Below are 22,489 nucleotides of genomic sequence, written 5' to 3'. Positions count from 1 at the left end.
CTCCCAGGACAGGCTTGATAAAACGATGGAACTGAGCTGTTCTCTGGGTTCTCCTGACCGGGATTCCAGCCTTCCTTGCACTAATTGGAGGTGCTTTGACTTACCCAACTTCTTTTCCTGAACTAAAGTCTGTGTTGTTACTTCTATTGCTCTCACCTCAGACTCTTGCCTTCTTTTTACTGCTTATTTTACTTCCTGCCTCAGAAGAAATTAGTGGGTACCAGCCCTGAACTCTTGAGGACCTATTATTTTTGTCTGAGCCTTTACTTGTCTGATTTTTGACCATCGTTCTTTTTATCTCAGATGAAGAGGGCTTCTGATATTTTCAGAATGCACGCATACTTGGGGTTTCACCATCCCAAAGAAAAACTATCCTGATGCTTCCTTTATGATTTTCTTCTCAGACTAACTTGTGTTCCTTAGTATTTCATTTTGCCCTCTAACTTTACAGCTTTTTTGGTCTTTTTCTTTCCTTTTTTTTTTTTGCCAGACTTGGAGCTTGAACATGAACTCAGGGTATAGGACAATCCTTGGTCACTTTTTGCTCAAGGCTAGTGTTCTGCCACTTGAAATACAGTGGCACGTTTTATGTGTATTTGGTACCAAGGAATCAAACCCAGGGCTCCAGGCATGCTAGGTGAGCACTCTACCACTAGGACACACTCTTGGCCTCTTTTTTTGGCCAGTCCTTGGTCTTGAATTCAGGGCCTGGGCACTGTCCGTGGATACTTTTTGCTCAAGGCTGGCAATCTGTCACTTGAACCACATCGCTACTAGGCTACACTCCTGGCCCCATTTAGAAGCTGTCTTTTTTTTTCTTTTTTCTTTTTTTTTGTCAATCATGGGGCTTAAACTCTGTGTCTGGACACTGTCCCTGAGCTCTTCAGCTCAAAGCTAGTGCTCTACCACTTGAGTCACAGCGCCACTTCGGTTTCATAGCTTTAGATATTACCTGGGTTTATATGGTTTCAACGATGTAGACAGCCCCTTGTCCCTTGAACTCCAAGTCCTCATTTTCATTTCTCCACTGGATAACCTGATATGGATACTTTTTACTCACACAGTGCTGTTCTGTTTCTTCCCTTCAGCCTACCTACCACCCCTCAAGCACATATGCAAGCATTCGTCTTTAGGACCCTGGAATTATCTTTTTGGCTCCTTACTCTGTATCTGCCATGTGTCCTGTTGTTGTCACAGATCTTTTCCTGTTCTCAGTGACAAAAGGTTGGCTCAGTCCTTGGTTACATGTTTCCTGAAGAGTCAGCACCAGTTCCCCTCCACCCCGCTGCTAGGATCATCCCATTCCCTAATGCAGTGTGATCCTGACACTTGTTTTCCTTAAAAAGGAAAGCCCAAGGACCAGTGCTCAGGCCTGAGTTCAAGTCCCAGGACTGGCAAAAAAAAAAAAAAAAAAGACTAATGTGGAGATAACATCACAAATCCGTGCAATGTTAGTGCAGGTAAGGAGGAAGGAAAGAGGCTATGTCTTAGCTCATTCAGTGCCTACTGAACAGAAATTACTAGACACAGGGGCTCTGAAGAGCTGAATCTAGATGGAAAAAGGTAGAGGATTGTGGCATTGGCAGAAGGGAGAATCATAAAGGTAATATGATAACTTAGTACACTTGGGAAAAAAGGTGATTTGGGGAGGCTGGGAAAAGGGCTTGATGAGACAGGAGACTGGAAGGGCACACAGATGCAGCCCATGAAGGATCTTGTGTGGCCTGTTTCATCATTTTAGCCTGGTGTAGTGAGGTACCTTTGCAAGATTTCAACCTTAGAAGGGCTTGACATATCTGCCTTTGTATCTTGCTACGCCTCTAGATTTTGGCTTTATCTATGTAACATCACCCTCATTGCCAGCAAATGCCTGGATGTCTGTATTCTCCCATGGAATGTGCTCACTTACCTTAGTGACCTATAGATAATACTTGAGACAATGAATCCACCAAATGAAGGTCAGAGCTCAAATCAGGAAGGTCAGTCAGGAGGCTGTGAAGTTGTTCTTGTGAGAAAGAATGAGGGAAGGAGTAAAGCCAGGCTAGCAGGGAAAGAGAGAGGAAGAGGATAAGTCCAACTCTAGAACTTTGCAAGTGTTCAGTGAAGAGGCTGAGGCTAAGGGGGAAGCTGCATGAGGTCTTTGAGGTTTTAATGGCACTGTGAGGGAAGGGGGCTTGTTGGTAGAAGAGTAGGAGGGATTTAATGGGACAACTTAGTGTTTGTTAAATTTCACATGCTTGTGGGACATCCAGTTAGAGTTCTTCCTTGGCTAGGTGGCATGGCCAGATTGGAGGTATAGGAGAAATGTGCTGGCAGAAGGTATATATGAGACTCATCCGTACAGAGAAAGGGCAGCCTGTAGTTAAGGCAGGCTGAATATAGGAATGTGCATAAGGGAATAAAGCACCAGAAGTTTTCTTTTTCTTTTTTTGTTGGTCATGGGACTTGAACTCTGGGCCTGGGCATTGTCTCTGAGCTCTTCAGGTCAAGGCTACCACTCTATTCCTTGAGCTACAGCCCCACTTCCCATTTTCTAGTGATTAATTGGAGATAAGGATCTCATTTTCTTTAGTGCCTGGGCTGCCTTTGAACCAAGATCCTCAGATCTCAGCCTCCAGAGTAGCTAGGATTAGGGGCATGAGCCACTGCACCAGGCTCAGAAGTTTAAATGATGTTTTTGTTATTGTTTTGCAATGTTTGCTTTTGAGACATACTAATTTTCTTTTGCTAGTCCTGGGGCTTGAATTCAGGGTCTACCACTTGAGCCACAGCATTACTTCTGGCATTTTCTGTGTATGCAGTATGAGGATTTGAACTCAGGGCTTTGTGTATGCTAGACAAGCACTCTACCACTAGGTCATACTCCCCGCCTGAGACATAATAATTTTCTGTACATAGTTGACTTTTGTTTGGCGTCAGTACGGGTCTGGAACTGAGGGCCTTGTGCTGTTGTTTAGCTTTTTTTTACTCAAGGCTGTTGTTCTACCACTTGAACTACATCTCCCCTTCTAGTTCTTTTTGGTGGTTAGTTGGAGATAAAAGTCTCACAGAGCCAGGTGCAGTGACTAGGGGTAGGGCAGTAACAACCTTGAGCTAAAGAGCTCAAGGACAGTGCCCAGGGCCAGAGTCCAAGTCCCATGACCCACAAAAAAAAAAAAAAAAAAAAAAAAGTCTCACAATCAGATCTCAATCTCTTCAGTAGCTAGGTTTACAGGCATGAACTACTGATGTTCAGCTTACTCTTCATGTTACAAAATGCATGGTATCTGAGCACCATGGCAGATGCCTGCTATAAGTGAAAAAGCCAAGTGGGTACATGAGGCCCTTAGTACTCATAAGAGACAAACCCATAACCCCAAACCAGAATCAGAAATCAAGTAGAACTAAAACTAATATTTTATTTGCCTGTGAGATTCTCTCCCCTTCCCCCACTAGAGTCCTGCTATAGGTTTTGTAATCATTTTAATGTTCATTCAAAAATATTACGTTGGGAAGGTGATTGAAATTGCAAAATATTTCATTACTTTCAAATTACTTTGTTTCTGTTTTACTTGTAGTTCCTTGACTTGGTTTTGGTAATCATTTGTTTCAGATGATTTTATAGGTATTTTAAGGGATTTAGGAAATGAAGTTTCACTTGTTGCTTATTCCAGGCTTTGTGTTTTATCCAGTGTTCATATATCCACTGTATGCTAGATAATAAATGAGCTTTAACTTGTGCCCTAAAGGAATTTATAATCTATTGGAGTAAACTAATCACAGAACAACTGTTGGTCTTTAGTGTATAAACTACCATGCTTTTACCGAGCAGTTTGAGGTTGGGAAAAGGGAATGTTGATAGGTGGGAATGCCACTGAGGAGATGGCTGAAAGGAGGAGGGGCCGGGGCCTGAGGTGACCAGGGACTGGCCCTCCAGAGAGGCCCCGTGGCAAGTACCTGAGTTGATTGTCCTACAGCACTGAGAGACTCATAGTGTTCTTTTCCTTTGCAATCTCCTGGTTTCTCTCCCTTTTGGGAGAATGAAGGAGTTTGGTTATTGCCATTTGTTTTTTGGGTGGTCAGCTATTGCTCAGTGACTTAACTGAGCCTAGAGCTCAGGTCTTCTGACTGACATACAAACCTTCCATTATGTCATTTCATTGCCATATTCCTGTCTCATTTTCCTCTTCTGATTTTCATCCTAAAATTTATGAAGTTGATAGGAAAGGTATAATACTGAGTTGCTGAATGAGAATACATAATTTAATAAAATTTGCTTTTCTTGTTTTCCCTGCTATGTGGATACTTAAAACAGATTCACAACCTATTTTTTTTAAAAAAGTAATGAGTTCAGCTGGATGCTAGTGGCTCAACACCTGTAATCCTAGCTATTCCAGAGGCTGAGATCTGAGGATTGCAGTTTAAAGCCAGCCTGGGCATGAAAGTCCATGAGACTCTTATCTCTAATTAACCACCAGAAAACCAGAAGTGGTAGAGCACAGCCTTGAGCTGAAGAGCTCAAGAACAGAGCCCAGGCCCAGAGTTCAAGTCCCACGACTGACCAAAAAAAAGTAATGAATTTTCTAGGCACTTGTGGCTCACACTTATGTAATCCTAGTTACTCAGGAGGCTGAGATCTGAATATTTTGGTTTATAGCCTGTGAGACTCTTAACTACTGGAAAACTGGAGGTGGTATTGTGGCTCACTGTTGAGTACTAGCCTTGAGCAGAAGCGCTCAAGGATAGCACCAAGGCCCTGTGTTCAAGCCTCAAGACTGGTAACACTACCAACAAAAAGTAAAACCCAGAGCTGGGAGTTTGGCCTAGTAGTAGAGTGCTTGCCTAGCATGCACATACATAGAAAAGGCTGGAAATGGTGCTGTGGTTCAAGTGGCAGAGTGCTAGCCTTGAAAAGGCCTAAGGACAGTGCTCAGGCCCTGAGTTCAAGCCCCAGGAGTGGCAAAAAAATACCAACAACAAAAAAACGCCATGAGTTTGTAGACTCTAGAAGAGGAATAGTTTAGTCAACAATACTCTTGCTTATAGGTTTGAGAATGTTAGAACTTGGTAATTTGCATTTTAATTTCACCTTTTTCTTTCTTTTACTGGTCCTGAGGCTTGAACTCAGGGCCAGGGCACCGTCCTTGAGCTTTCTCAAGGCTAGAGCTCTACCACTTGAGCCACAGTACCACTTCTGGGTTTTTCTGTTTATGTGGTAACCAAGGAAAGGAGCCCAGGGCTTCATGAATGTTAGATAAGCAGTCTGTCACTAAGCCATGGTTGCCTGGATTAGATTTTAAGTTTCTGCTGAATGCAAAGTTGTTACCTAAAGTTAACTTCGGGGCAAACATTGGTAAGTTCAAACAGGATACATTGTTTTTGTTGTTGTTGTTTTTTTCCTGCTTATAAATGGAGAAACCATCTACAGACTGACTTCAGAAGACTGCTTTAGGAGACTATTATTTTGTGGCCATCAGTATTTGGGTTTGAATGCAGGACTTCATACTTGCCTAGCTTGCTTGTTCTGCTCATGCACTACACTTAAGAATGCATCTATCTGTGCTTTTCACTGGTTATTTTGGAGATGGAGTTTCATGGACCTTTCTGCCTGGACTGGCTTAAAACCACAGATTTCTGGATCCGAGCCTCCTGAGTAGCTAGGATTACTGGTGTCAGCCACCAGTGTCCAGCCGCTTATCACCCCCCTTCACTTCCTCCTCCTCACAGTGTGGTTATCATTTATCTGGTTGTCTATCTGTGCTGGTCCTGGGGCTTGAACACAGGACCTTATGCTCTTGCTTGCCCTCCACTCCCCCATGGTGGTGCTCTTTTACTTGAGCCTTACCTCCAGCTCCAAATTATTACCAGTGTGTGTGTGTGTGTGTGTGTGTGTGTGTGTGTGTGTGTGTGTGTGTGTGTGTATTGTGTGACTCGTGGGGCTTGAACTCAGGGGCTAGACATTGTCCTTGAACTTTTCTGATCAAGGCTAGTGCTCTACCACGTTGAGCCACAGCACCATTTTGGGTTTTCTGATGGTTAATTGGAGATAAGAGGCTTATGAACTTTTCTGCCCAGGCTGGCTTTGAACCATGATCTTCAGCTCTCAGCCTCCTGAGTAGCTAGGATTGCCAGCATGAACTACTGGCACCTGGCAGCTCTTACAGTATTGTGATTTATCTTTACCTGGACTATTCTCCAGCAGATTGTTACCTGATGGAAACAACAGGTTCTGATGACTGTCTTTTAAGTATGTGAGTCTGGGCGTGTGCAAGAAGGTTTGGGTTGGCTTTCATGCCACCAGCTTCTTGTTACTTTACAAAAGTTGCAAAGATTGGGGACCTTAGGATAGGGCCAAAGGTTGGGATTCAGTGGTAGAGCACTTGTCTAACATGTTATAAAGGCTTGTGTTCAACCCTTAGCACTACAGGGGAAAAATATTGAAAGGTCTAAGTATAGAAGTATAATGTCAGCAAACTTTTCTGTAAGGCATCATTTCCAAGTCTCTTTCATTTGGCCTGCTGGGACAATGCATTCCTATTAATAGTGATTTCTCAGATATGTTTAGTGCAGTGCTTCAATGCCTTTTCTGTCCCCTGAAGATAAAAATGAGACTCAACATTTTAGTGTTCTTTCTAGCTCATCCTCGGCTCTCTAAATGCCCCAGTTCAGAAAATATTAATACTGATTATCTGGAAACATAATGTATTTAAGATTGTAGATGTTTGTGGTGTGTGTGTGTGTGTGTGTGTGTGTGTGTGTGTGTGTGTATTTTGGTGCAAATCCTGGGGCTTGAACTCAGGCCCTGGGTGTTAATTTGCTCAAGGCTAATTCTCTGCTCCTTGAATCACAGCTCTCCTTCTGACTTTTTAATGGTTGATTGGAGATAAAAGTCTCTTAAGCTTTGCTTTCCTACCAGGGCTGCCTTTGACCTGTGAGCCTCAGATCTCAGCCTCTGGAGTAGCTAGGATTACAGGTATAAACTACTGGTGCCTGGCTTGTACTTTCTTTTTTTTTGGCAAGTCCTGGGTTTGAGCTCAGGGGCTGAGCACTGTCCTGGGACTTTCCCCATGCCAGAGCTCTACCACTTGAGCCTCAGCACCACTTCTGTTTTTTTCTAATTATGTGGTACCGAGGAATCGAACCTGGGTCTTCATGCATCTTAGGCAAACACTAGGCCAAACTCTGGCCCAGGGGCTGTTTTTTTTTATTTTTTTAAAAGAACTTGGGAAAGTTATTATCAAGGTATGAATAAAGACCATAACTGAACAGTGTCTCCTCTAAAGGAAGGTTCTTCTCAGTTTGATTAGGAGCCACTGCTTTTTGGAGGCTCAGTATCCTGAGGAGGTATTCTGCTAAGCATGTAGAGCCAGAGATTCTTCCTTGAACTGTAAGGACTTACCACTTTTTCTGAGCAAGTGAACTCCAAAAGATAAAAAGGAAGTGGCCTTTGATACATTAGACTTAGAGAAGAGATTCTGTTTGGGCTTGAGCACTCAGGTACCAGATCTGTGAAATAAGAGCACTGACCATCGAGCACTTGGATCTCAGAGTGCTGACTTGATCACTGTCTCTAGGTCGAGGAACGTCCAGCGATGGATAAAAGAATTGACTATGGAGGCTTCGCCTTTTTTTTTGGTTGGTAGTGGGGCTTGCATTCTGGGCCTGGGTACTGTCCCTGAGCTCTCTAGTTCAAGACCAGTGCTCTACCACTTTTGAGCCATAGGACCAGTTCCAGTTTTCTGATGGTGAGTTGGAGATAAGAGTCTCACAGACTTTCCTGCCCTGGCTGGCTTTGAACCGTGATCCTCAGGGCTCAGCCTCCTGAGTAGCTAGGATGACAAATGTGAGCCCCCAGCACGTGGCGCCCGTGCTCATATGGCTTTCTTTTTGTTTTGGGTAGGGTCTCACCATGTTGCCCAGGCTGGCCTTGAGCTCCTAAGCTCAAATGATCCTCCTGCTTCTGCTTCTTCAGTAACTGGCTCCACCATCTGACTAGAAAACTGGCTCGTTTTGCTTATCAGTATGCCTTTGAGTTTACCCAAGTTGTTTCCTGTGCCAGGACTTTGTTCCTTTTCATTATTGGGTGGCATTGGACCCAACCCAGTCTTTCTAAATTCGCCTGTTGAAGTCCATTTGGTTTCTTTTGATGTTGGTAGTTATGACCAGTGCTTCTGTAGACATGCAGATGCAGGTGTTGTGTGACACAGGTTTCACTCCCTGTGATAAACAAGAAGGCAATTGTTGATGTGCATGTTCACATTTACTAGGTTGCACCAAGCTCTCAGAGCAGAGTGTTACTGTGCCTTCTAGGCACAGAGAAAGGGGTTCGTTTGTTCCTGTCTTCACCACCAGTGGACACTCACTGTGCTTTCATTTTAGCCACTCTGTGACATACTTTGTAGTTTTCTTTCTTTTTTTTTTTTCAGAGAATTAAATTGTTTATTGATTACACATGATAATGGATGATACACAAGCTTCATTCCCATCTGTCATTTTGTCTGGTACCATTATTCAATTTAGATATTGCACAGGATGTGCCAACCATTGTTATCATAACCAAATAATATTCCATGACTTTGAGTGACCCTGTTATAATGGTGAATTTCATCAAGGTCATGGTAACTGTCAGTTTAACTATACCAAAATTTCAAATGAAATTTGGCATCACCCTGAAGTAATTCTAACTCCACACTGTTGGAGCAAGTTTACCAAGATGGCTTCAGAGTAGACTAATACTAATTTTCCTGTTTACAGAATAGGCAACAATTATTTGCCTATTTCATTTAAGTGATATTACAGTATGCAGTCTCTTGGGAAAGGCTTCTGTCAGTAAGCTGATCCATGGGGTGGCAGAACAATTCTTTTTATGTAGAATAATTTTATATTGGGTTGGGTATACTATACTTTTCCATTTTAAAGTTGGGAAACATAGTCAGCTCATGCCTATAATCGTAGCTACCGAGGATGCTGAGAGTCATTGTTTAGAGTGTGAAGCCAGCCCAGGCAGGCAGAAAAGTCCAGGAGACAATCTCCAAAAAACTCCTCAAAAAAAGTTAGAAGTAGGGGCCGGGAGTTTGGCCTAGTGGTTAAAGTGCTTGTCTAGCATTCATGAAGACCCGGGTTCGATTCCTCGGTACCACATACATAGAAAAAAGCCAGAAGTGGTGCTGAGGCTCACATGGTAGAGCTCTAGCCTTGAGAAAGTCCAAGGACAGTGCTCAGGTCCTGAGCTCAAGCCCAGGACTGGCAAAAAAAAAAAAAAGTTAGAAGTAGCATTGTAGCTGATGTGGTACCATGTTAGCCTTGAGCAAAATGAAGCTCAGGGACAGTGCCCAGGCCCTGAGTTCAAGTTGTCCTAGAACCAGCACACACACACACTGCTTTGGCTATGAATAAGGATTCTGTGAACATTGGTGCATTTAGTTCTCAGACAGAATTGCTTGAACACAAGTAATTGCTTAACATTGTTTAGGGGGAGAGAGAAGAGAGATGAGAGATGTGTGGCTTGAACTCTGTATACTATCTCTGAGCTCTTCAGCTCAAGTCTAGCAATGTACCACTTTGTGTCACAGTGTCACTTGTGGTTTTTTGGTGGTTAATTGGAGATAAGAGTCTCAAGGACTTATCCTCAGGTCTCAGACTCCTCAGTAGCTAGGATTACAGGCGTGAGCCACTGGCACCTGGCTGAACTCAGGATTTTGTGCTTGCTAGGTAGTACCTACCTCTGCCGCATTCCATTATGAATAGGGTCTCCCCTGTCCCCCACACACAGAAAACAGGACAGATATTTATTATCAGAGACATAAAATGTCATCTCCTTTGGCCTTTTGGTCTCCATTTTCTTTTGGAAGTCTTCAGAATGATATGGGGTTTATTTACATTTGTCTTCATTAAAACATAGGCCCTTAGCTCTATAGAGAGTTTCCTTTTTTTTAATTTATTTTTTTATTTTTATTTTTTGCCAATCCTGGGGCTTGAACTCAAGGCTTTGGTGCTGTCTTTGGACACATTTTTCTCAAAGCTAGTGCTCTGCCACCTGAGCCACAGCGCCACTTCTGGCCTCTTCTGTGAATGTAGTACTGAGGAATCGAACTCAGGGCTTCATGCATACTAGGCCAGCACTTTACCACTAGGATTTACTCCTGGTCCATAGACACAGTTTTGTTTTGTCCCCCCCACCCCAGTTTAAAAAATGTGTGTTAGTCGGGTGCAGTGGCTCATACCTGTAATCCTAGCTACTCAAGAGGCTGAGATCTGAAGATCGTGGTTCAAAGCCAGCCTAGCCCGGGCACGAAAGGACCTGAGACTCTCATCTCCAGTTAACCTCTAGAAAATGGCAAGTGGGGTTTGGATCAAGGGTAGGGTGTTAGCCTAGACCTGAAGAGCTCAGGGACAGCACCCAGGGGGGGTTCAAGCCTCATGACCCCCCCCCCCCGTGCATACGCACGCACACACACACACACACACACACACACACACACACACACACACACACACACACACACACACACACACACACACACACACACACACACACACACACACACACACACACACACACACACACACACGCCAGCCCAAGCACTAAAGACCCTGAGACTCTATCTCCAATTAACCGCTAGAAAACCAGAAGTCGGGCTGTGTCTCAGGCTGTAAGGCTGTAGCCTTGAGCTGAAGAGCTCAGGGACAGTGTCCAGGCCCACAATTCAAGTCCCACAACCGACCAAAAAAAAAAAAAAAAGAAAGCAAACAATGTGTGTGTTATTTGTTTTGGTACTTACAGTGTTAGTTTCATCACTAAAATGTTATTGTTTTTGAGTTGAATCTTAATTCTGTTTCCTATATTACTGCCTTGCTATTTTTTTTTAAATTTCCTTCCCATTCCATTTTACATTAAATATTGGGCTGATACCCTAAGTGTTCCTTGCACATAATGGGTACAGCTTTGTGTTAGATGTTTCAGTGCTTATATTGCTACCAGTTGTCTTAATTAAGGATCTTTTTTGGTCTTACTAAGTCACTTTTGTCTCAGCTTATTCTTTCTAATGCTTGATTGAAACTTCATGGGATGCCTGGGACAATAATATATGTTCAGACAAAACCATATCTTAGTTGACGTACCCTATTTAGACCATTAAAATATTTTTCTAATAATGTATTGTCTTAAAGAACATGTGTATTGAGGTGTGATTTATGTACCATAAAAGTCACCCATTGTAAGAGTACAATTCAGTTTTTATTAGATTTTATAGAGTTGTGCAACCCTTACAGCTGCCTAGTTTCAGAACATTTTCAGTTACTACTGATGTTGCTTTGTGCCTGTTTGCAGTTAAATCTTTACTTGTAAGCCCTACTTTCTGTCTTGGTACATTTACCTTGTATGACTATTTCATATAAATAAATGTTGAAATTACTGTATGCATATATACATGTATACACAGATATTTTAAAAATAATTCTATTATTATTGTACAGAAGGGTTACTGTTTCATAAGTCAGGTAATGCATACTTTTTTTTAAATAGTGTCACATTTTCCTTTGCTTTCTCCCAGTTTCTCCCTCCCCTCTTTGCCCTTAAGTTATGTAGTTCATTTTCTATATTTGTTTTGTATTGTTTTCTTTTTTTGTGGGTCATGGGGCTTGAACTCTGGCCTGGGCGCTGTTCCTGAGCTCTTCAGCACAAGGCTACCACCCTACCCCTTGAGTCACAGCCCCACTTCTGGTTTTCTAGTGGTTAATTGGAAATAAGAGTCTCATGGCTTTTAGTGCCTGGGCTGGCTTTGAACCCTGATCCTCAGATCTCAGCCTCTTGAGTAGCTAGGATTAGAGTTATGAGCCATTGTGCTCATGACTACTTATTCATCCTTCTGCCTCCCTTTGCCTCCTCCCCCCCCCAAAAAAAAAACCAAAGTAAAAACAGACACCATCACCACCAACACACAGATACTAAATTGTTCTAGTAATGGATACATATTTGCTTATTTATAAACAATTTTTTTTCAAGAGTTTTCTTTTGGATTTTGGTATAAACAACTTTTAAGCAGAGTATATTTAAATAAGATACAGGTGTGCTTTTGTAACTTTTCTTTCTTCTTCTTTTTTTTTTTTTTTTTTTTTGCCAGTCCTGGGCTTAAGCTCAGGCCTGAGCACTGTCCTTGAATTTTTCTCAAAGCTAGAACTCTACCACTTGAGCCTCAGCACCACTTCCGGTATGTGATACCAAGGAATCGAACCTGGGTCTTTGTGCATGCTAGGCAAGCACTCTACCACTAGGCCAAACTCCCAGCCCTAACTTTTCATTTTTTAAGCCTGGCTCCCTAGAAAGCTACAGCTTCTTTTCTGTGTGGCTCAGTGGCTGGTGGTCAGCAAGTGCTTGAACTCAAGTTAGTGAGACAGATCCTAGATGAGTCCTGAGTAATTACCAGTTGTGTTTAAGTCACTGTGTGGAGTGTTTTGTGGAAACATGCTTTCCTAAAAGAGGACAGAACCCCAAAATCAAGGTGAAAGTAAGCATACCTAAATGAAGTGATGAGGTGACATCTGAGATGTGTTTAGTGGATGTCAGGCAGGGTTGTGGAAAAAATGCAATGCTGCCCTGGCCTTACATCCAGAAGACCACTGCTTTGGCTGGTGTCTCCTGGATCCACACACCTGCAGAAAGCCAATGTCTACTGTAGCCTGATAGTATAGCCAGGTAGGCCCTGGTTATTTACTCTAGAAGTCAGGGTCCTTGAGGAACGCAGAACAAGTAGAGTATGTGTATGGAACAGAACACACACATACACACACACACACCCCCCCCTCGCATGGATAGCATCATTTCATTGATTGTGGCATGAGGGAGTTGAAAACCACGGAGTATAGAGAAGTCAGTGTCTCAGTGGTGGCTAACCTCTGCAGGTCAGTGGGCTTGAAACTCAGGCAGGTTTCCATGTCATAGTTTTTTTTGTTTTTTTGTTTTTTGCCAGTCCTGGGCTTGAGCTCAGGGCCTGAGCACTGTCCTTGGACTTTCTCAAGGGTAGAGCTCTACCACTTGAGCCTCAGCACCACTTCCGGCTTTTTTCTATGTATGTGGTACTGAGGAATTGAACCTGGGTCTTCATGCATGCTAGGCAAGCACTTTAATCACTAGGCCAAACTCCCGGCCCTCCATGTCATAGTCTTAAAGAGAATTTCTTCTCTTAAAGCCTGTAACAGGCCCTCCTGTATTATGGAGAATCACTGTTTCACTATGAATCTATTGATTTACATGTTAATCACATCTTAAATATTCTTTCACAGCAGTATTTAGACTGGCCCCACAGCTTAGCAAGTTATGCTTATTCTCTGAGTGTGCAGGTGAATGTTTTCAGTCTCAGTGAGGCCTGTCTGCTTTCCAATGTGTACCCTTGCTCAACACAAGTTTCAGTTGTATCACATACACACACCTGTTTCATTCACTGCAAACTATTGTATGTCTATAATTTGGAGTTCTCTGTGTGTGCAGATCTTCTGTCCTCAAGGGCCAAGTCACAGACACATATGCATGAGCACTCTGGACTTGAACCCTTCAGGACTGTTGCCTGTCCCTTAGTCATGCTGCATCCTGTCATGCCATTGTGTCCTGCTCAGAAGTTCCTGAGGCTTAGAGTAAATACTCCTTCCTTCCCTTTGTTTCTGAGCTCCTTTTCGTCATGTCCGCTGTCCCTTCTGAGACCCTGAGCACATATCATTGTCATTGTGTATCTGTCCAGAAGACTTTGTTCTTTGAGCCCAATAATCACTGCACTGCTGTTTTTTTTTTTACATTTTTGGTAGTACTGAGGTTTTAAACTCAGGGCTTCATGCTTACTAGACAGATGCTTTACAGCTTGAGCCATGCTTCCAGTCTTTCTTGCTCTACTTACTTTTGAGATAGGGTCATGCTTCGTGCTTGGACTGGTCTAGACCTGGATCCTCCTGTTCATGCTTTCTTCTACAGCTGGGATGGCAGGTGTGCACCACTGCTTTTTATTGGCAGAGACCTTCTTCTCCATGCATTTACCTGGGTTTGAACTACCTCTAGGAATAGTGCACACCCCAGAGAATTAAAGCGGCTGTAATTTTTTAAAATAAAGAATAAACAGCTATTTGTGGGGGGAGTGTAGCCTAGTGGTAGAGTGCTCGCCTCGCATGCACAAAGCCCTGGGTTTGATTCCTCGGCACCACATACTCAGGAAAAGCTGGAAGTGGTGCTGTGGCTCAAGTGGCAGAACGCTTGCCTTGAGCAAAAAAATGTCCAAGGACGGTACCCAGGCCCTGAGTTTAAGCCCGATTGGCAAAACAAAAAACAAAAAAACCTGCGGGGGAAAAAAAAGGTTTTCTGATCATACATGACATACTTTGTATGTACTGTGTTGTAGGAATATCAGAGCATCAAGAGTTTCAGCTTTTTCTGTCTAGCTAAAATGCAAATGTGTTAACTGGTGGCTGATTTACAATCACGTAAAAAAATTTACTTCCTTTTTCCTACTAGATGTTGACCATCTTTCTGAAGTAGAAACTCCATGGCCTGAACATCTCTTGAAAATTACTTTGAGCACAATTTTGGTTTGTTAACAAGATATCCCCCTCAAGATGGTTGGAAAGCTGAAGCAGAACTTACTACTGGCATGTCTGGTGATTAGTTCTGTGACGGTGTTTTACTTGGGCCAGCATGCCATGGAATGCCATCATCGAATAGAAGAGTGGAGCCAGCCAGCCAGGTTGGAGAGCACAAAGACTTCTATGCGACCTGACCTGGACATCAAAGCCAACAAAACCTTTGCCTATCACAAGGACATGCCTTTAATCTTTATTGGAGGTGTGCCTCGGAGTGGAACCACACTCATGAGGGCAATGTTGGATGCACACCCTGACATTCGCTGTGGGGAGGAAACCAGGGTCATTCCTCGAATCCTGGCTCTGAAGCAGATGTGGTCACGGTCCAGCAAAGAGAAGATCCGCTTGGATGAGGCTGGTGTCACTGATGAGGTGTTGGATTCTGCCATGCAGGCCTTTTTACTAGAAATCATTGTGAAACATGGAGAGCCAGCCCCTTATTTATGTAATAAAGATCCTTTTGCTCTGAAATCTTTAACTTACCTTGCTAGGTTATTCCCCAATGCCAAGTTTCTCTTGATGGTCCGAGATGGCCGGGCATCTGTACACTCAATGATTTCTCGGAAAGTGACCATAGCTGGATTTGACCTGAACAGCTATAGGGACTGTTTGACCAAGTGGAACCGTGCCATAGAGACCATGTATAACCAGTGTGTGGAGGTCGGTTACCAGAAATGCATGACGGTTCACTACGAACAACTTGTCCTCCATCCTGAGCGGTGGATGAGAACGCTCTTAAAGTTCCTCCACATCCCGTGGAACTACTCAGTGCTGCACCATGAAGAGATGATTGGGAAAGCTGGGGGAGTGTCTCTGTCAAAGTGAGTACACTTCTACACTTGTGCTTTCACCTGTATTCAGCTAATATCATATGTATGTGTGCATGCCTATGTATTTTCATAATTTCATTGGTGTGGGTTTTTTGTTTTCTATTAGTTCATTATATCTTTACCACTTGAGCCGTATCTCCACTTTTGACATTTTGCTGGAGAGGAGTCTCTGAACTTTGCTGGCTTTGAATCGTGATCCTCAGATCTCAGCTTACTGAATAGCTAGGATTACAGTCCTGAGCCACCAGCAACTAGACTTGGCATTTTGTTTTATTTATGTATTTATTTATTGTCAGATTGCAGTGCTTGAACTCTGGGCCTGGACACTGTCCCTGAGCTCTTCAGCTCAAGGCTACCACCCTACCCCTTTGAGCCTCAGTGCCATTCCAGTTTTATAGTGGTTAATCGGAGACAAGAGTCTCAGGGTCTTTAGTGCCTGGGCTGGCTTTGAACTTCGATCCTCAGATCTCATCCTCTTGAGCAGCTGAGATTACACGTGTGAGCCACTGCTCTCAGCAGAGTGAAAACTGACACATGAGAGGTACTAAACCATTGTAGAGGACTCTGTCTTCCAGGCACTTCCCAATGGGCCTTATTCTTCCAATATTGATAGACTGGAAAACATATTTCAATATGAAAACCACATCCTAACCATAACAGCCTTCTTTACTCAACACAGTGGTGGAACAGGCGTGGGAATACAGACATTCCTGGGCAAAGGGGGGTAGATATCACAGAGGTATCACTGCTCCATGCAACAACAACAACAACAACAACAACAACAACAATAATAGTTCCTCCTCTTCCTCCTCTTCCTTGTCTTTTGCCAGTCAGGACATGTGTGCTGTCCCTGAGCCTCTTTGTGCTCAAGGCTAACACTCTTCCACTTGAGCCACAGCACCATTTCTGGCTTTTTCTTATTATTGGAGATAGGGGTCTTAGGAACATTTCTGCCTTCAAATTGTGATCCTCAGATCTCCGTAGCTAGGATTACAGCCGTGAGTCACCAGCACCTGGCTCCCATGCAATTCTTAAACCAGCCAGGAGATAGAAGCCCCTTGATGAGGGTTCGAGGCCTTGGGACTATGCTGTGGTCTCAGCCCTGCGCTCTAGCTCTGTTCTGCTTGAGTCATTCTCTTTTGTGAAAAGTGTTTGCAGCTGTGTGTTTTTAGCAGCCTACTTCCTGCCAAGAGAAATTTTGGAATCCAGTTATCTCTTTTCATTTTGTACTATTTCTGTCTTTTTCAGTCCAACCTGGCAGTATGGCTGCCCATGTGATCTTTTCAGAACTGCTCCCATTCCATAACAGTCACACCTGCAAGTCTCTGAGCTAAAGCCTGTTTTACCTTGAGCTCCTCCTGAAATAGGTGGCTGAAGGACCCGGTCTTAAGCTCCCTTTACAGGCTCTTTTATAAAAAGGATGTGGAAAGCATACCCTTACCTTCTTTAAATGACTCCTTCCTTGTATGACTGATTCACCATGGAGGTTGAATTTTGTCAAATTGTCAGGATTGTTAAAGAATCACATTAATTGATTTCTTAATGTTGATTTACACCTGAATTTCTAAGAAAAAAGCAATTTGATAAAAAAAAATTGTTTTTTGGTCAGTTCTGGGACTTGAATTCTGGGCCTGGGTGTGGTCCCTGAGCTCTTCAGCTCAAAGCTACCACCCTATTCCTTGACCCACAGCACCATTTCCAGTTTTCTGGTGGTTAATTGGAGATAAGATTCACAGCTGTGCCGGACTCAGCCTCCTGAGTAGCTAGGATTACAAGCATGAGCCACTACACCCGGCTAAATTAATCAAAATTTATCATGTGACTAATTGGTTTTGGATTTGATATACTTTTTTTTTTTTTTTTTTTTTTTTTGCCAGTCCTGGGCTTGAGCTCAGGGCCTGAGCACTCTCCTTGGACTTTCTCAAGGCTAGAGCTCTACCACTTGAGCCTCAGCACCACGTCCGGCTTTTATTTTCCTATGTATGTGGTACTGAGGAATTGAACCCAGGTCCTCATGCATGCTAGGCAAGCACTCTACCACTAGGCCAAACTCCCAGCCCCTTGATATACCTTTTTCTGTGTGTGTGTGTGTGTATGCTTTACTATAGCTTGAGGGCTGGTGTTGTACAACGTGAGCTATAGCTCCACTTCTGGATTTTTATTGATTAAGTGGAGCTGAGTCTCTTGCATTTGTGTGCTTAGGCTGGTTTTGAACCACATTCTCAGGTTTCAGCTTTATGGTAGCTAGGATTACAGGTGTGAGCCATGATTGTCCAGCTGATAAGTGGGGGGGGGTGGGGAGGGGAGGGGAGGGGAGGTGCCGTGTCAGGGCTTGAACTTTGAGCTTAGGTACTGTCCCTGAGCTTCTTTTGCTCAAGGATAATGTTCTAGGACTTGAGTCACTGCTCCACCTACAGCTTTTTTGATCGTTTAAGTAGAGTCTCAGAAGCCTATAATCCTTGCTATGGCTCAAGTTGTAGAGTGCCAGCCTTGAGAAATGCCAAGGATAGTGCTCAGGCCCTGAGTTCAAACACCAGGACTGACCAAAAATAAACAAAAAACAGAAGGAGAGGGGCCGGGAGTTTGGCCTAGTGGTTAAAGTGCTTGCCTAGCATGCATGAAGACCCGGGTTCGATTCCTCGGTACCACATACATAGAAAAAAGCCAGAAGTTGCGCTGAGGCTCAAGTGGTAGAGCTCTAGCATTGAGAAAGTCCAAGGACAGTGTTCAGGCCCTGAGCTCAATCCCAGGACTGGCCAAAAAAAAAAAAAAACAGAAGGAGAGGCTGGGAGTTTGGCCTACTGATAGACTGCTTGCCTAGCATATATGAAGCACCTAGGTTCAATTCTTCAGTACCACATACAAGGAAAAGCTGAAAATGGTGCTGTGGCACCTTGAGAAAAAAGCTCAAGGACAGTGCTCGGGCCCTGAGTTCAAGTCCTAGGACTGGCAAAAAACAAACCACCACCAACAACAAAAAAACAGAAGGAAAGCTGTGGCTCAAAGTGGTAGAGCACTAACCTTGAGCAAAAGACTTCAGGCACAATGCTCAGATCCTGAGTTCAAGCCCCATAACCAACAACAACAATGAAAGTACATTAATAGAGAGTACAGTGTTGGTGGGGATATTATTAGACTGTAATTGTTAATATAGGTAACAGTGTACACCAATACAGCCATCTGGAGAAACCATTTTACAGCTACTTAGCAAAACATGCTTACTGTATGACCAAAGAAATCCACTCATATTTATCTTCCAACATAAGAAAATTATAGGATTAAAAGTATGTTGAGGAGGGGTCAGGAGTTTGGCCTAGTGATTAGAGTGCTTGTCTAGCATGCACGAAGACCCGGGTTCAATTCCTCGGTACCACATACATAGGAAAAAGCTGGAAGTGGTGCTGAGGCTCAAGTGGTAGAGCTCTAGCCTTGAGAAAGTCCAAGGACAGTGCTCAGGCCCTGAGCTCAAGTCCAGGACTGGCAAAAAAAAAAAAAAAAAAGTATGTTAAGGGGTCAGGAGTTTGGCCTAGTGGTAGAGTGTTTGCCTAGCATGCGTGAAGACCCAGGTTTGATTCCTTGGTACCACATGCATAGAAAAAAAAAAGCCGGAAGTGGTGCTGAGGCTCAAATGGTAAAGCTCTGGCCTTGGGAAAGTCCAAGGACAGTGCTCAGGCCCTGAGCTCAAGCCCAGGACTGGCAAAAAAAAGAAAAAGAAAGAAAAAAAAATTTAAACTCATCAAAGTCTAGAATTGGCTTAGGGCAAATATTAGTCATGACTTTATGCTAGAGGATCAAGGCAGCAGGTGCCAATGATGTTACAATCATTTGTAGGCCATAATAGAATAAATCAAATTTGTTCTTTGCAAAAAAAATTCAAGGCTGGCCACTCACCAAGATGTTTCACCACAGAAAAAAATGACAGCCAGGGACAGAACCACAGGAAACCTGCTTTTATTCCCAAACTGATGAATAAAATCTGAGATGACCAAGACTGACAGGGGAAGAAGAATGATTAAAAACAAAGGAAGGTAATTTTTTTTTTCTTTTGCCAGTCCTGGGGCTTGAACTCACTGCCTAGGCACTGACTCTGGGTTCTTTTGCTTAAGGCTAGTGCTCTACCGCTTGAGCAACAGCACTACTTCCAGCTTTTTTTTCCCCCCTGTCAGTCCTAAGGCCTAAACTTCTGGGCCTGGGCGATGTGCCTGAGCTCTTTCTATCAAGGCTATCACTCTACCTGCTCTACCACCTGAGCCACAGCACCACTTCTGGTTTTCTGCTGGTTAATTGGAGATAAGAGTCTAATGGGTGTTTTGTTGTTGTTGTTGTTGTTATTGTTGCTGTTTTTTTTTTTTTTTTTTTTTTTTTTTTTTTTTTTTTTTTTTTTTGGTGGGTCATAAGACTTTAATTCTGGGCCTAGGTGCTGTCCCTGAGCTCTTTAGCTCCAGGCTACCACTCTATCCTCTTGGCACTACATTTACTTTTCTAGTGGTTAATTGGAGATAAGAGTTTCTTGTACTTTCGTCCTGGGCTGGCTTTGAATGGCAATCCTCAGGCTCAGCCTCCTGAGTAGCTAGGATTACAGGCATCAACCACCAGCGCCTGGCTACTTCCAGCTGTAGTACTGAGGAATCAAACCCAGGGCTTCATGCATGCTGGGCAAGCACTCTAACCACAGAAGCTACATTCCCAGTCCAAGATAATTTATTTCTTTTCTTTTTTTTTTCTTTTTGCCAGTTGTGGGGCTTGAACTCAGGGCTGAGCACTGTCCTTGGACTTCTCTCAAGGCTAGAGCTCTACCCTTGAGTCATACATCACCACTTCTGGCTTTTTTCTATGTATGTGGTGCTGAGGAATCAAACTCAAGTCATCGTGCATGCTAGGCAAGCACTCTGCCATTAGGCCAAACTCCTGGCCCAGATCATTTCTTTTGACTTTGTGTTAACTATTACCATAAGTCTGGAAACGTGATTGCGTCTTAGGAATCAGAGGCAGGTTTCCCGTTTCTTCCTCCCTTCTTATGCCTTGTGCACTTCCAGGAGTTAAAATACAGTGGCATACAAACAGAGTGCCTGTCTGTGTGGATGGAACATATATATAAGAGATGCCACACATGGGATAGCAAGCCAGGCAGACACCCCTTCTCTTGTTGACTCATGACCTAAGCTATGCCTGGCATAAACTGGCGTGACTTCTGTGTACTTGACTTCCGAAACCTCCAGTTCAGTGGTGCTGCTGTGTCCCTGCTGTGTTCTTTAATCAGACCTTCCTCAGTACTTCAGGAATAAATTCACCTACGCTCACCACAAAGCTGGCCCAGGCAAAAGGGAAACAAACTGAAAAGCAAAAATACTGTCAGCTGGAATTACTGTCAGGTAGGCAAACAAGAGGTCCTAATTGTACTTCCTAGTATAATCGGGGAAAGAAAGAAAGAAAGAAAGAAAAAAAAGACAAGTCATGTGGGAATTGTGGACTGTGAAATGATAAATAAGAGAAATAGTTTGGGGTATTTGGTTCTAAAATCAATGCTGGGAAAAAGTTGAAATTAATAAAAACAGAACTGGGCACCGGAGGCTAATGCCTATAATTCTAGCTGTTCAGGAGGCTGAGATCTGAGAATTGCAGACAAGGAAAGTGTGAGACTCTTATCACCAATTAACCACCAGAAAACCAGAATGGTAGTGTGACTCAAAGAAGTAGAGCCACTAGCCTTGAGCTGAAGAGCTCAGGGACAGTGCTGAGGCCCTGAGTTTAAACCCCAAGACTAGCAAAAGGAAAAGAAAAAAATAACACTGCAGACATGTCTGATAAATTGCTTTTGATCTATATGTTTCAAAAATTCCATTCCTTTCCTTGTGTCAGGTCAGATGTTCTGTTATTCAGTCCAGGTTTATGGGTTGCAGCTTTGCAGTTGAATTGCTGTTTGTGCAGCAGGTTCTGAATTGTGTACCTCTACAACTTGACAGCAGAATTCTGAGACTTGATCAGACTCAGGTCTGACTGAGCAGTGTTATTTTGTGCTCGTTTTTGTAATTTTAGCAGCAATGATCCTCAGTGTCTAGACTCAATGCTTGTGGTAGGTTGTGTATTTTTCTTTTTTTTTTTTGCCAGCCCTGGAGCTTGAACTCAGGACCTGAGCACTGTCCTTGGGCTTTCTCAAGGCTAGCGTTCTACCACTTTGGGCTTTTTCTGTGTATGTGGTACAGAGGAATCAAACCCAGGTCTTGGTGCATGTTGGGCAAGTACTTTACCACTGGGCCAAACTCCCAGCCCTGTTTCTTTTCTAATTCTAGTTTCTTTGTTTATATATTAGTTGGAAAATTTTTTTATGAAGAGACACATTCCAGCCACTTCTATTTGATGTTTCAGGATTGCCATTCATAAAAGAAAGACATGATAAATCTTAATCCTTTCTCTTCATTACCACTTGTCAGCATAATTGATTGCTTCCTTATTGCTTTCCTAAGAGACCAGCTCAAGAGGTTTCTCTCCATTACAATTACCTTGTATTCCTTTTCCTTAGATTGGAGATGAACCCTAGGCCTTTTACCTGCCAAGCAAGCTCTTACTACAAGGCTTACGTTAATTTTCTTCATTTACAGGATTATAGCAATGTGTCACCCACCACATGCAGTAGTTATATTATTAACTTCAGATTATCCTATTCTAACTCAAGAACTTTTACAACTCTAGTATTTGTCTGCTCAAATTCTTGTTCTCTGTCATGACAGCTTCAATCAACAGTAAGTCCTTTCTTCAAGATACCTGAATTTCTTTTGGTAGGAAGTGGAATTTTAATACTCTAGTCAGAAGTGTTGCTCATGGGTGTTCAATATCTATAAGCCTTTTTCATAGATATTGGACATAGGTGCATATGTACATGCATGTATGTACACTTGTGTCTACATACAATTCTTCAGTTTATACTGGTACTTTCAGTTCAATTTTTGCATAATTCCAGGACTATACATTAAATCTTATTTCTTTTGGTCTGTCGTGGGGCTTGAACTTTGGGCTTAGGTGGTGTCCCTGAGCTCTTCAGCTCAAGGCTAGCGCTCTACCAC

The 22,489-nt window shown here is 43.1% G+C and overlaps 1 protein-coding gene across 4 annotated transcripts in view; it reads left to right on the top strand.

Moving 5' to 3' along the window:
- The window catches only part of Tpst1 (tyrosylprotein sulfotransferase 1), a 65,667-nt gene that overhangs the window by 22,329 nt on the left and 20,849 nt on the right, over positions 1-22,489 (top strand). For all 4 annotated transcript variants that reach the window (XM_090324166.1, XM_090324168.1, XM_090324165.1 and 1 more), the window contains one exon: positions 14,474-15,419. In XM_090324166.1, the coding sequence (XP_090180292.1) occupies positions 14,575-15,419 (845 nt within the window). In that variant the 5' untranslated portion in view covers positions 14,474-14,574. The remainder of the gene's footprint in view (positions 1-14,473; positions 15,420-22,489) is intronic.

Source organism: Megascapheus bottae, chromosome 34 (genome assembly GCF_031878675.1).
Source record: "Megascapheus bottae isolate mThoBot1 chromosome 34, mThoBot2.hap1, whole genome shotgun sequence".
NCBI lineage: Eukaryota > Metazoa > Chordata > Mammalia > Rodentia > Geomyidae > Megascapheus > Megascapheus bottae.
This window is presented reverse-complemented; position numbering and strand designations above follow the sequence as displayed.